Here is a 13,708-nt window from a genome sequence, read left to right as displayed (position 1 = left end):
AAAAAGAGAATGATGTGAAGCTCATTTTCTGGTCTTAAGCACCTCACGGATTTAAATTCAATTTTCCAGAACTCCTACCACTGAAAGGCAGTAGAGTAACTATTAAATAGAAAATAATACAAATTTACTTGGGGCTTTGAAAAATATTTGGCATTTAGATTGTTACTTACATTTGAATAAGTGTGTGTGATATGTAATTCAAAAGAGTTTAAGGCAAATAATAAAAGCCACACTATGAAGTTCTAATTATAGAAGGAGCTGTCACCTAGTTCAATTCTTCCTTGAAGCTCACTCCATGCGGGGAACACGCAACATGAATTCTCTGGCTGATGTAAAAATATGAAACAACAGTTTTCCCTTTTAATTGGAACTTTTATTAGAAGAAAAGAGGTGTTCAAATATTGTTTTTAAGAAAGTTTCCCTGATGGGATACAGACTATGACACATTGCAGTAAGTTGAAACAGTGAGCACTATTAACAAGAGTTAAATTCCAGTTCTTAGTTGAGCAGAGTAGTTATTAAATGTCAAAAAGAATGCCCCAAAGCAAGACTTACCATAAATGAAATAGGATAATGCATTTTCAGATAATTCAGTGACTACAGTCAATTGAAGTTTTGTCTTACCAGCCAGCTATTGTTCTGGTTCACGTTTCCTGTCATCTAGTTCTCTTTTCTTACTATTATTTTGAACAGTCAGTTAATATTTGATTCTTCGTAAAATCCATAAAGTCCCACTCCCAAATAATATATTAACATGTCATTAAGGGAAGTAAAGCAAGTGTCTAGAGTGTCTGGGTGTCTGGTGATCTCTGAATTTAAAAAATGGCTTGAAAATAAAAGATTAAGTCTTTTATAAAAGGACAGGAGTTAGCACAACCAATCCTGATTAAAATTAAAAATGTATCCCCAGGATTGGCGATAAAAAGCTTAAGCTCTAAAGTGAATTCCTTGAGGATGAGGCCTTTTAGTCTCTGAATTTCAACCAAGTTCCTTGGTATTACGAATAGTACACAGAAAACAGTGAGGAAGTATTTGCCTAATGAATAAGACTAGAATATGACAGGTAAAGAAACTTATTTATTTTATTTGTTGTACAGGGTTTCCAAAAGGTTATTTTAATTTTTTGAAAGCTTTAACTGTGACAATTTAAAGACAGAGTGTTTTTCCCCCCACAGATGAGCTAGTTTTCAGTTTTGTTAATCATATCAAAAGATCTAGAATAAGAAAACAAGATACACAATGATGTAATTGCCAAAAACTTAAATAAAACTAATTTAAGGACAATTTAGATATTGATGCAACCATATCTACAACTAAAGTTATTAAGTTAATAAGGGCATATTCAGGATTCTGAATGTATCTAAAGTTCCTTATACTGTAGTAAAATAGACTTTTTACTCTAAATAGATGGCTATAAAATAATTTTGATTTGATGCCTCACTGTGAGCAAATGGGATATGGAGAGAAGAGGGAAAAATCCCAAAATCCTACACTATAACAGAGTAAAATTTCTTTGTTACAGGTGTTAGAAAATAAGATTAATGTATAATAATTTCTTTGCCTTATATCAAGCTTTTACTATATGCAACTATGATTTAGGGGTTCATATAAATTCATACGTGAAGTTTTATACATAATTTGACTATATTTTACCATTTACCTGTGTATTATTTCTTACTATATCTTCACTTTTTAAGAATGTTTTCCATCATATTTTTAAAAATGAACAAAGAAAATACATATACAATCAAGTTATAACTTCATTTCCTATAATGAAGGTAAAAGGTAAATGATGACCATACTGAAAAGAGGCCATAAATCATTATGGATTGCAGACAGCTGAGATGGATCTGAAGCTAAGGTCAAGAATTCTTTTAACTATCTGAGAGAATCATAAAGGGTAAAGGTTAATACTGACATTCACAAGTTCCATCAAATAGAAGTCTTAATTAGAAATATACGATATGATAAAATGGTCTCAATCATGGAATCTGGCATATGATTTCATTGATTTCTACCTAAGTGTCAAAACATCAACTTGTTTTCTCCCCATAATAAGCTGGCAGCAGCAACTTATTATGAGACACTAGGGCCCTGAGCAAAAACAGGCATATGCCAGGGTTCTGCATCTCTGCACAACTGACATCTGAGGGCAGATAACTATTTGCTGTGCGGGGCTGTCAGGTGCACCGTAGGATCATTACAATGTAGAATATTTTTAGCGGCACGGCTGGCCTCTATCCATTAAGTGCCAGTACCACCTCTTCAACTACGTGAATCAAAAATGTCTTCAGACATTGCCAAAGTCTCATAGCAGCGGTGGGCAGGGGTGGGGTGGGCAGAATCATTACTCACTGATAACCACCGGCTTTTACAAAACTCTGTGACCAAAAACTAGGGTGTCACTACCTCTGATCTAAGCTTCTGATTTCTCTAATGTTTGATCTAGCTAATGCACAGCCTTTGGTTAGGCAAGATTAAATGCTATTATTGTATTATGAATTTAAATTATTTTAAGAACATAATAGAGATTAATTTTATTTATGACTTGAAATTCCTAATTCTCTTAAACATGCCTTAAAAAACATGCCTTTTGACATACTATAATAATTAAGCATATATTTTTTGGATGTTTAAAAAATTTAACATTTCATGAATACTTCCATGTAGTAACAATGATCTACAAATATTTTATTTTACTAGCCATATGATATACCACTGTGTTAATATTATTGCTTGGTTAGTCATCTCCCTACTGTTGGACATATGGGCTTTTCCCAAATTTCTACTATTAGAGACAGTCTGCTGAACACACTATTGTGTAAATTACTTTTTTGGGGGGGTAGGGGAGTAGGGTGAAAAATGAGGGAAAATAAAAGTTAAATATCAATTAGGATTATAGGATCAAAGAGTACAGGCAATTTTATAGCTTTTCTTACATACTGAATATGAAATACAGAAATATTTGAAGTCTGTCTTAAAACTTGCTCAGTGTGGAGGTGCTTAACTGCTAAAAGGTGTATTAGAAAGACAGGGTATTATATTTAAAATTTTAGTTTATCTATATTGATAAGACTATCATTTATCATTTCATAATCCAGAAAAGCTTTCTTTTCTTGTAACTTTTTTTTTGCCAAATGTTCCCTTTTCCTTATCTCTATACTGATTTTTCATTATCAAAAAGACTAAAACCTCTTTGAAGATCTAAATTATGATATAAAACATAAGGAAATTAAGGAAATGTAAGAAAAAAAGGGTCACATGAGAAATTCAGAAATATAACCACTTCTGTATTAGCCTGACAAAAATCTACCAAGTTTGATTATTTAGACAGCAAAAATGTCTAACAAATTTCAAATACAATAGGATCAGGCAAATTTATCAATATCTTAGCTCTCTCTGGAAAACTAATAAATTTCCTAAATTAAAAAGACTACTTTCCAAATAATTAAGCAAAATGCAATTTTTCTCTCTTGACTAAAACCACACACACACAGAAAAACCAATAAAATGTCATGATTTCTCCTTTAGGGCACTAAAAAAATCCTATGATCTAAATAATAATGAGATAGACAAAATGAAAGGATTTTGTCAAACTACATACTTCGATTTATATCAGTCAGATGTCTGGTATAGCACTGGAGGACGTAAAGGACGTTGAGTTCTCTTTGAATAAGCCTTTAAATGAAGTAATGGGATCAAGTGAACTAAAGCAAACTCAGAAAATTAAATCATTTTTTCTCTCCTCACATTATAAATCATAAGTAGAATTAGTTGTCTTGCAAGAATAAGTAAACAATCTAGATTTTAAAGGATTGTAAATCTTCCAGTACAATGAGTAGCTCAATGGCAAAACCTCTAAGAGATTAAGAAAGCTTTTTTAATGGAATGTTGACCTGGATGAGGAAATGGAGTAATTCTTCCTTGTTGCTTTGGTAGGAAAAACTATCTAGAAAGGCCCTGCAGAGGAGCTCCCAAAAGCAGCCAGGTTTTTAAACGAATCCACATTAAATCCTCTATCACATATGTAATTTCTATCTTTAGTAAGAGCGTTTGTGACAACCAAATGTTTATATGGAATATGTCTTCCTTGTTACTGAAGCCATCGTAGATCTGAAAGCTGCTGATGAATAATATTGGGTGGGCCAAAAGGTTCCTTTGATTTTTTCCGTAAGATGGCTCTAGTGGCACTTAGTTGTCTTTAACTTCATTTGAAACAATTTTGTTAGATTATATGTGACAGCTGTCATATCAGTGTGGATTTAAAAAAGACAGCCTTTTTTTTTTTTTTTTTTTCGGCACGCGGGCCTCTGTTGTGGCCTCTCCCGTTGCGGAGCACAGGCTCCGGACGCGCAGGCTCAGCGGCCATGGCTCACGGGCCCAGCCGCTCCGCGGCATGTGGGATCTTCCCGGACCGGGTCATGAACCCGTGTCCCCTGCATCGGCAGGCGGACTCTCAACCACTGCGCCACCAGGGAAGCCCAAGACATCCATTTTAATATTGAAGACGGAAGAAAAAAGCAACATAATATGCTTTATTATTTCGAGAAAGGTAAAAATGCAACTGAAACGCACAAAAAGATTTGTGCAGCGTATGGAGAAGGTGCTCTGACTGATCAAACGTGTCAAAAGTGGTTTGCAAAGTTTCGTGCTGCAGATTTCTCACTGGACGATGCTCCACAGTAAGGTAGACCAGTTGAAGTTGATAGTGATCAAATTGAAACAATAATTGAGAACAATCAACATTATACCACGCAGGAAATAGCTGACATACTTAAAATATCCAAATCAAGCGTTGAAAATCATTTGCATCAGCTTGGTTATGCGAATTGTTTTGATGTTTGGGTTCCACATAAGTTAAGCAAAAAACCTTCTTGACCATATTTCTACATGTGATTCTCTACTGAAATGTAAAGAAAACGTTCTGTTTTTAAAACAAATTGTGACCTGCGATGAAAAGTGGATACTGTAAAATAAAGTGGAATGGAAGAGATCGTGGGGCAAGCAAAATGAACCACCGCCAACCACACCAAAGGCCGGTCGTCATCCAAAGAAGGTGATGTTGTGTATATAGTGGGATTGGAAGGGAGTCCTCTATTATGAACTCATTCTGGAAAGCCAAACAATTAACTCCAACAAGTACTGCTCCCAATTACACCAAGTGAAAGTAGCACTCGCTGAAAAGCATCCAGAATTAGTCAACAGAAAACGCATAATCTTCCATCAGGATAACGCAGCACTGCATGTTTCTTTGATGACCAGGCAAAACTGTTACAGCTTGGCTGGGAAGTTCTAATTCATCTGCCGTATTCACCAGACATTGCACCTTTAGATTTCCATTTATTTCGGTCTTTAAGAAATTCTATTAACGGAAAAAATTTCAATTTCCCGGAAGACTATAAAAGGCACCTGGAACAGTTCTTTGCTCAAAAAGATAAAAAGTATTTCAGGAACTATGAACTTGCCTGAAAAATGGCAGAAGGTAGTGGAACAAAAGGGTGAATACACTGTTCAATAAAGTTCTTGGTGAAAATGAAAAATGTGTCTTTTATTTTTACTTAAAAAACAGAAGGCACTTTTTGGCCAACCCAAAAGAATTGTTTTGACTCTAAACACTATTTTTTACAGTGATATCCTCTCATGAAGATCAATATTAATATTTCATTTGTCTGGCAATAGTGAAGGAAGCTCACCAAGCAAGGAATAAGCAAAATGGCTATCACTATTACCAAGTTCATATATTTCATTAATAAAATTCCTCAGGTCCTTACTATGAGCCTAATTCTAATAATACGGATACTTGCTTTGTAATCGACAGTATATCAGCTAGGGCGAGTACATGGACACACATAAGAAATGACAGGCTGACAGTGAAGAGACAGAACAAAAGCAAAAAAACAAGCAGACAAAATCCTTCAAAATAAATAATCTAAAGGCCTATTGGTGAATGTTTAGAGTAACTGAGATCAATAGATTTTTAGGGTATCAGTACAATTATGGATATTCATAATGATCCCTGAGTCATCAAAAAAGTGTTAAATTATGTTCAGTATAAAGGAGGCAGGGAAAATTTTTCATTAAATGATTAAAGGAAGAATTTTAGTACTGAAGGTTTAGGTTTCAGCTTCCTAGAAAATTCAGTTAAGTGGAACCCCTTATTCCCAAATGATGACAGACAAATAAACTGGTATTCTCCAATACTAACATAAAAATTCAATAAAGTGAACTATTACAATAACATTTATCACACTCAGTATCAGCTTTTGTAAAAAAAAAAATAAGGAATGGCACTGAGATGCAAACTTCTACTATTATTTCCTTTATGCTGTGTGGCCATTTCATTGATTGAGATAAGTTGTTCATGAAAACAGTCGTTTAGTCAGGTAATTTAAGGGGAAAGTAGCCTGTATACTGGTAATCTCAATAACATTATCCCCACTAAGTTCAGTTCCAAGAATTTCTATTTCTTGAAGAGCAGAAAACATATTTTAAAACTAATATGCAAATATCAAGGGTCATGGACAAGTTAAAAATTTAGAGACATAAAATCTAATCAGTTAAAACCCATACATAACCTAAAATTTTCTGATAAACATGTCCCCAAGGACTATAGAGTCAAATATTTGTAATTTATGTTTTCTTTTACTCTTGTACTTGTTCCTGTGAAGGAAGGCAATATGTTTATACCTCATACCACCAATGGCAGGGGGGTGGATGGCTTTACAGAAAAACTCAAGGATGCCTGCAAAAGTCTTTTTCTCTTACAATACATACTATAAATAAGTATATAAGCCAATTATGCTTAAAACTATCCATTAAGAAGAAAACCCTAATTCATAATATGGGAACAAATTAAAATGCATATGTTATTCTCTAACTGCAGCTAATAAAAACCAATTCGCAAATTTAATTAACAGAATTCTGTTTAGAGTCATGAAGTATGGACTAAATGGCTTCTGCAAAAAAACTATAAATAAAACCCTGATTAAGACTATTCTTTCCTATTAAAGAACAGAATCAGTCCTTTATAAGCATACATATAAAATATATTTAAAAAAACACTTTTGGCTGAGGAAAAAATATTTTAATATAGTTTGAGAAATACATCACAGAGATAAGTTTTAAAACAACACTTGGGATTCATTCCATATGAAGAGATTGCTGATACACTCAAAACAAAACAAAAAACCCCTCACAGTCTAATAAGGATTCAAACCATTTTTAATGGAAATAATTGTAAAATATACAGTTTTCTGCATTCTCAGATTATATATTGTACACAATGTGTATTGAACATGTTTTCTTAATTGATGGCTATCAGTATGAACATTATCCCATCTCTTAGATTATAGCTATACTCTCAGGGGTATCATATGAGTGACTTCCAAAGTGCTTAAGGCTGTTTTACCTCTGTATTAAACGACCTCAGAAGGTTGTACTTTTATGGTACTTTAATTTCCTTCCTTCAGAATGCTACCAATATGTTCTTTCTGAACAGCATATAAAATGACTTTAACAAATCTGCTGATATGAATGAAGCTTGCTGTATCACTAACCTTATTATCATACATCATTCTAGATTAACAGGTTCTGAGCAAAGACCTAAAAGTGGTTTCATGATGTTCCTAAGGCATAAAACAAAGGGATTTTTTTTAATGGTGATTGATTTTTTTCAATGCTTAAAGCCTTCTCCATTTATTTATTGGTATGTAATTGTGTTTCAAATCTATAACACAATTATAAATGTCAGTTAAATGGGTATTACTGATTTCATAAATAATTGTTTTACCATGTGTTGAGTGAATAAAAATAATGCCCCTTATACTCTAGTCTCTCAAGAACAATAAAAAGTGAAGGTAAAGATTAATTGTGAATTTAGTATAGTGAAAGTTAAAAAAAGACCTTCAGCTGACAAAGGTTCTTAAAAAAGACATATTGTTAAGCATGTATCAAAAACGTCTGGGGCAAGATTAAACAATTTACATACGTTATTTATGTCAGAGCTAATTGAAATTTTATGTTACTAAGCAATAAACTTCCATTAAAAACATATAATTATAATTAAGAATAATTATATTATTATAATATATAATAAGGTAAGCACTACCCAAAAAACTACCAGTCAGAAAACAACCAACCAGTATACTGGGAAATATCTAAAACTATACCTGATATAAACCAGGCAAACAAAATTAATTTACTTGCCCCAGCACCATTTTTGTGTATTAAAAATGAAAACTAGACCACATAGGAGAAATAAAGGAAACAATGTTTCTATTTTTCATTGCAAATTTTATGTAACTCAGGACAACAAGATTTAAAAAGGCTTTAGGAAGAAGCAGGAATAAATTTTAATGCTGACAATAATAGATAGAACTTTTGGATCAACACCTACCGATTTTTTTCTACTGTTTTCCAGATCTTTGAGTTCATTCTCGATTTTTGTGATTAATTCCCTGAGTTCATCAAGATTAGTGCAAATAAGCTAAAATAAAACACAAAAACACAGCTTGATAACACATAATATAAAACACCCAAAATGTGGTAACAGAAGTTGTTTTAACACACACTGAATTCACAATTATTTGTCTTTGTAACAGCAAAATGCAAAGAAAGCTCCGCAGTTTATATTTTAAAAGGTATTTACTTGTTATGATGTATGAACTTCAGGCTTTCACCCCACATCCCCACCTTTCAGTTTGCTTTATAATCCAGGTACTTTTTTTTTTTTTTTTTTTTTAACATTCTTAACTTTCAGCCCAGAATGACAAAGATCTGGAAACTCACCCTAGATTTCACAGGTTACTGAATCACCTTTAAGAAATGCTTCATCAAGCAGTCTCCTAGCAGGTGAATAAATGCACCCTTGAAGAACTATCATTTTACCTTTGCTTTGGTTGCTAACTATACAATTTAACAAATTGCATTACTGCTGTTGGGATTGCTAATAAAGAGGGACTTCAACTATATGAATATATTCAAAGAAGTTAATGAAATTACGTATACATTCTTAATATGATCTTCTTAGTAGTCCTTAATAAAACCATCTCCAGAGATAGCATCTATTTCCTTTCATAATTATGTGGCTCATTTAATTTCACCTTGGTAATGCTGGCAAATGGCCAAAACACTTGGTCTTTCGTTATTAATTAATAATCAAACTAGTTTGGCTTAATTACTAAAGATTTAAACAGTGAAGTGTCAACAGCAATAACAAAAATATTAGTAACTACATTTTAGTTCTTGTATAATTATACTGAATTTTTCCAATTTGTTTGATACATTTTACTTTTTTTTCTAAAATAATTTAAGCTTATATTTTAAAAAATCTGTTGTGAAAAAGGAATAGAAGATTTCTAAAAGATAACTGCAACCACATATAGAGGAAAAGTTTTAGATTAATGAAAATCTTGTAATGTTTATACTGTGTGATAATGAAAAATAAACCCACTATACTTATAAAGCTACTAATTCATCATTAAATTTTTATCAGTCCCATGTTTCTTACATTCATTAATTTCTTGTAAGGGTGTTGTTTTCCTAAAAGGTATATTTTCTTTTAAAAGAAAACAAACAAAAACAACAAAAGCAAAAGTAGGTTACAACAAGATCATTCCTCATGACTGTGTGACAAAAATGAGAGACTAGGAGCACTGACACTTTCTTTATCATTAAGTTGAACCATACGAAATCGCTGATATGCCTTTGATCTACAAAAATGGCAACATGGTTCAACCTAATAGACAAAGAAAAAGTTATCACAGATAATATAAATTATACTTAGTATTAACAATTATTAGAAACATCTACATAATTTCAAACTCACAGAACTGACAAAGCAGGGAAAATATGTATTTAAGTAACCCAAATTAAATAATTTCAGAATAGAAAACAGTATGAGATGATGTAGTAGGACAGTGCAGCTGATATTACACACTACACATTTCCATTTGCCAAATCTAGAATTATGGAAGAAATGCTGATGGTTAAGCAGTGCACTAGCTAATTATCTAAGTGCCTCTAGAACTAGATAATGTCTTCAACTTCTGTTATATCACTAAAGCCTCAGAACCATGTTGGCCCTACACCAGGTTTCTAGAAAGTACTCAATGGGAACTAAACTTTCCATTGTATAATCTGCTATTATGACTACCATGTCAAATTTGCCACAGAGCTTGTAGATGGTTACACCCTTTTCACTGAACTTGATGTATTAGTCAATAGCACACCATGGATTTCTCATTTGCACATATGGCAAAGCTCAGAGGAGTTTTCACTTGCATCTCAGCTGTCTCATTACACATGGAGTAAGGGTACATTTTGCATGTTCGTTGTAGAAACTTACAGTAACAATGAAAACATATACCCCTACACCTGACCACATCCTAAAAAATTTAAGATATTTTAATTAGCAAGCAAATATTTACATTCCGTTTAAGGGAACAGATACCACAGTTGTGAAGTCAAATCAGGAATGATCTCCACAGCCTAAGAGCTATAAGTAAGCTGTACTACATCAGTGCTTCTCAAACTTTAACGTGCATAAGGATCATCTGGGAATCTTGTTAAAAGGAGGTTTTTGATTTAGTAGGTCTGAAGCAGGACACAGGATTCTGCATTTCTAACAAGTTCCCAGGTATGGTCTGAAGATCACATTTTTAAGCAATAATGTACTAAATGATTATGAATTACAAATCTGCATGGCTATGGAAACATGCTAGTAGTATGGAGCTAAATGAGTATGAAAATTCAGAAAGATTAATTTCTAAATAGGGGATGGAATAGTGAATTAAATGCACAATGATAAGACAAATGTTTCTTAAATGACATGACTCAAACATAAATTTTGCTGAATTTGAGGGTCAAAATATTTTTAGCAACATTTACTTTGAAGTTATCTTAAAATAGCTTAATATCTACATGACAATTTATACTCTTTATATACTAATATATACCTCTCTCTACATATATATGTAATACCTAATATATATACCCAAAATATACAGTCAAGTTAAGATATTAGAAAGTTCTTGTATGGGAACATAATTCTAATTTTATTACTGATATCAAGGGAAAAATAATTTGATTTATGCCAATTCTGTCATATATACACTCTATTCCTTCTCTCTACAAAGTAAGGCATATGTGTGGCCTTTAAACTCAATTCATTTTCAAATGGTGCTTTTAAAAATAGAATCAATCCAATAAGAAATGTTCACCTCAATAAGGAGAACAGACGCATTATTTGAACAAAGCAAAACAGCTTATTAAGACCTCCTTCTCATTACCTTAAATTTGAAAAAAATATCTAAGGCTCGGTGCCTCCAGGGGTGAAAAGGAAAGCTCCATAGCAGCTTGGATTACAGATGGGTCACACTGCCAACACTCATAGGAGAAGGTTTTCAGTCATACTGCAGAGGTTTGAAGAAGAGCTTTATCTCCCAGGAAGAACCTTTTCAAGGATGTCACACTCTCCCTCAAATTAACCTTTCACTTGATGCAACCCATGAAAGAGTCACAAAATCATAAATCATAGAGCTGAAAGGAACCGCCCCCAAAATGTGATTTGGTCCAAACCTTGGCAAAGGCTAAAAAGGTGTATCTCCAATTCATATACAAGCTAGTTAAAATTAACAGAGATAAAGTAACCTAAGATGACACACTCAGAGAGAAAACCATGGAACCTAGGACTCCTCCTCCTCCTACTAGATCATATTCTTTAAGGGTTCCCTCTAAACAAAATAAAACAAAAAAACTAACAATAATTGAACATGTATTATAGTTTTAAGAATTAATTTATACCTAAGCTTTCACTTCTATTAAATGGTAAATATTAAAAGGCCCTCTCTCCAACTCAAGAAGCAGAAGTGTGTGTATACAGTGGGGGAGGGGAGGTCCTATAGAGACTGAAAGAACTCCATGACCACAACTCAGAAAAATTACAAAGTAAATTATTTCTTATTTTATCACTACTTCAAGCTAGATATTATGCCCTTTGGGTATAAACTCAATAGGTTTGAGAGGTATTTACTTTATTGATTCCAAAAAGGACACAAATAAGGTAGCATACAAAAATAAAAGAATATAGTAAATTACATTAAAAAGCAAAAGGAAAACAATGCAGTCAAAATGAATAGGTCCAAATAAAATGGATCACATTTACTACCACTCTAATAAAACACTCCAATAATTTATTTAAAAAATTATAAGTAAAACAATAAATGCATGGTGTAAATTCAAAATCTATATTATATTTAAAATAAAATTATATTGACATCTGTTAAGACTATGATGACAGGAAAATTCCTTCTCACTTCTATGATCATCATATCAGCAATACTGACTACTTCAAAACTTGCAAATGAAGATATCATGTGTGACATGACAAGTAAGTCTGATTAACAAGTTAAAACATTTTATACCACTATATGATTAAAACCTGATGTTTCTCTCAATGTACTATATATAAAAATGGAAAAAATTTTAAGGGGAAAGTAAAACCCCATGATGTTAAAAGTGAAACAAAAAGCTGAAGTTGAAAATACTCATTTTATTAGGATACATTTCACATGAATGAAGAACAAATGAGAAGGATAAGGATGTATGTGTAAAGAAAAATAGTTTTAAAGAAAAAAGGTAGCAATTCAAAATAACAATACAATCAAAAGGTCCTTAACTCAGTGAAGCAGTTAAACTCTAATTTTACTTTTGGTCCCAATTTGTCACATTGAAGATAGTACTTTATTTCATATCCCTTAGTTTCTCCATTGGTTAAATGGAAAAATAGAGTTTTTTCAGAGGTATGTTGGATCAGTGAGTTTATGCTTATGTTTAAAAATAATACTACTATGTAAGTCTTAGTCAACAGCTGGATTCTGGATTTCCTTTGCAAAGGAGCCTTTTGAATAAGTCACATATATGGAATAGGAACAAGTACACATGACATGAAAGATTTTGATTACCAACAAAAAGCAGAGTCATGGTAACTAAGGCTTTTAAATTATTTTAAAGACTTATCTTATTGAGACTTGACAAACTAAGCTTTAAGAATACTTTCTGGGACCTTCAAGATGGCAGAGGAGTAAGACGTGGAGATCACCTTCCTCCCCCCAGATACATCAGAAATACATCTACATATGGAACAAATCCTATAGAACACCTACTAAACGCTGGCAGAAGACCTCAGACTTCCCAAAAGATATATATTCTTTTATCCTTTGTCTCTTTTTGTGAGTGTGTATGTGTATGCTTTTGTGTGATTTTCTCTGTATAGCTTTGCTTTTACCATTTGTCCTAGGGTTCTCTCTGTCCTTTTTTTTTTTTTTTTAGTATAGTTTTTAGCACTTGTTATCATTGGTGGATTTGTTTATTGGTTTGGTTGCCCTCTTTTTTGTATGACTTTTTAATTTTTAATAATTTTTTAAAATTTTAATAACTTTATTATTATTTTTTCTTTCTTTCTTTTCCTTTTTCTCCTTTTTCTTCTGAGCCGTGTGGCTGACAGGGTTTTGGTGCTCCAGCCAGGTGTCAGGCCTGTGCCTCTGAGGTGGGAGGGCCGAGCTCAGGACACTGGTCCACCAGAGACCTCCCAGCTCCACGTAATATCAAATGGCAAAAGTGCTTCCAGAGATCTCCATCTCAATGATAAGACCTAGCTCCACTCAACAACCAGCAAGCTACAGTGCTGGACACCCTATGCCAAACAACT

The 13,708-nt window shown here is 32.9% G+C and overlaps 1 protein-coding gene across 1 annotated transcript in view; it reads right to left on the bottom strand.

The window, feature by feature from the left end:
* Positions 1 to 13,708, bottom strand: part of BRD10 (bromodomain containing 10) — a gene marked incomplete at its 5' end in the record, with an annotated part of 106,340 nt that overhangs the window by 19,263 nt on the left and 73,369 nt on the right. Inside the window, one exon of the mRNA XM_022573673.3 lies at positions 8,396 to 8,485. Within this exon, the coding sequence (XP_022429381.2) occupies positions 8,396 to 8,485 (90 nt within the window). The remainder of the gene's footprint in view (positions 1 to 8,395; positions 8,486 to 13,708) is intronic.

This window comes from Delphinapterus leucas, chromosome 6, assembly GCF_059928025.1.
Source record: "Delphinapterus leucas isolate spDelLeu-1000000601 "Yukka" chromosome 6, BTC_Dleu_Yukka2, whole genome shotgun sequence".
NCBI classification, from domain to species: domain Eukaryota; kingdom Metazoa; phylum Chordata; class Mammalia; order Artiodactyla; family Monodontidae; genus Delphinapterus; species Delphinapterus leucas.
The sequence above is the reverse complement of the archived record's forward strand: the minus strand, read 5'-3'. Positions and strand labels throughout refer to the sequence as shown.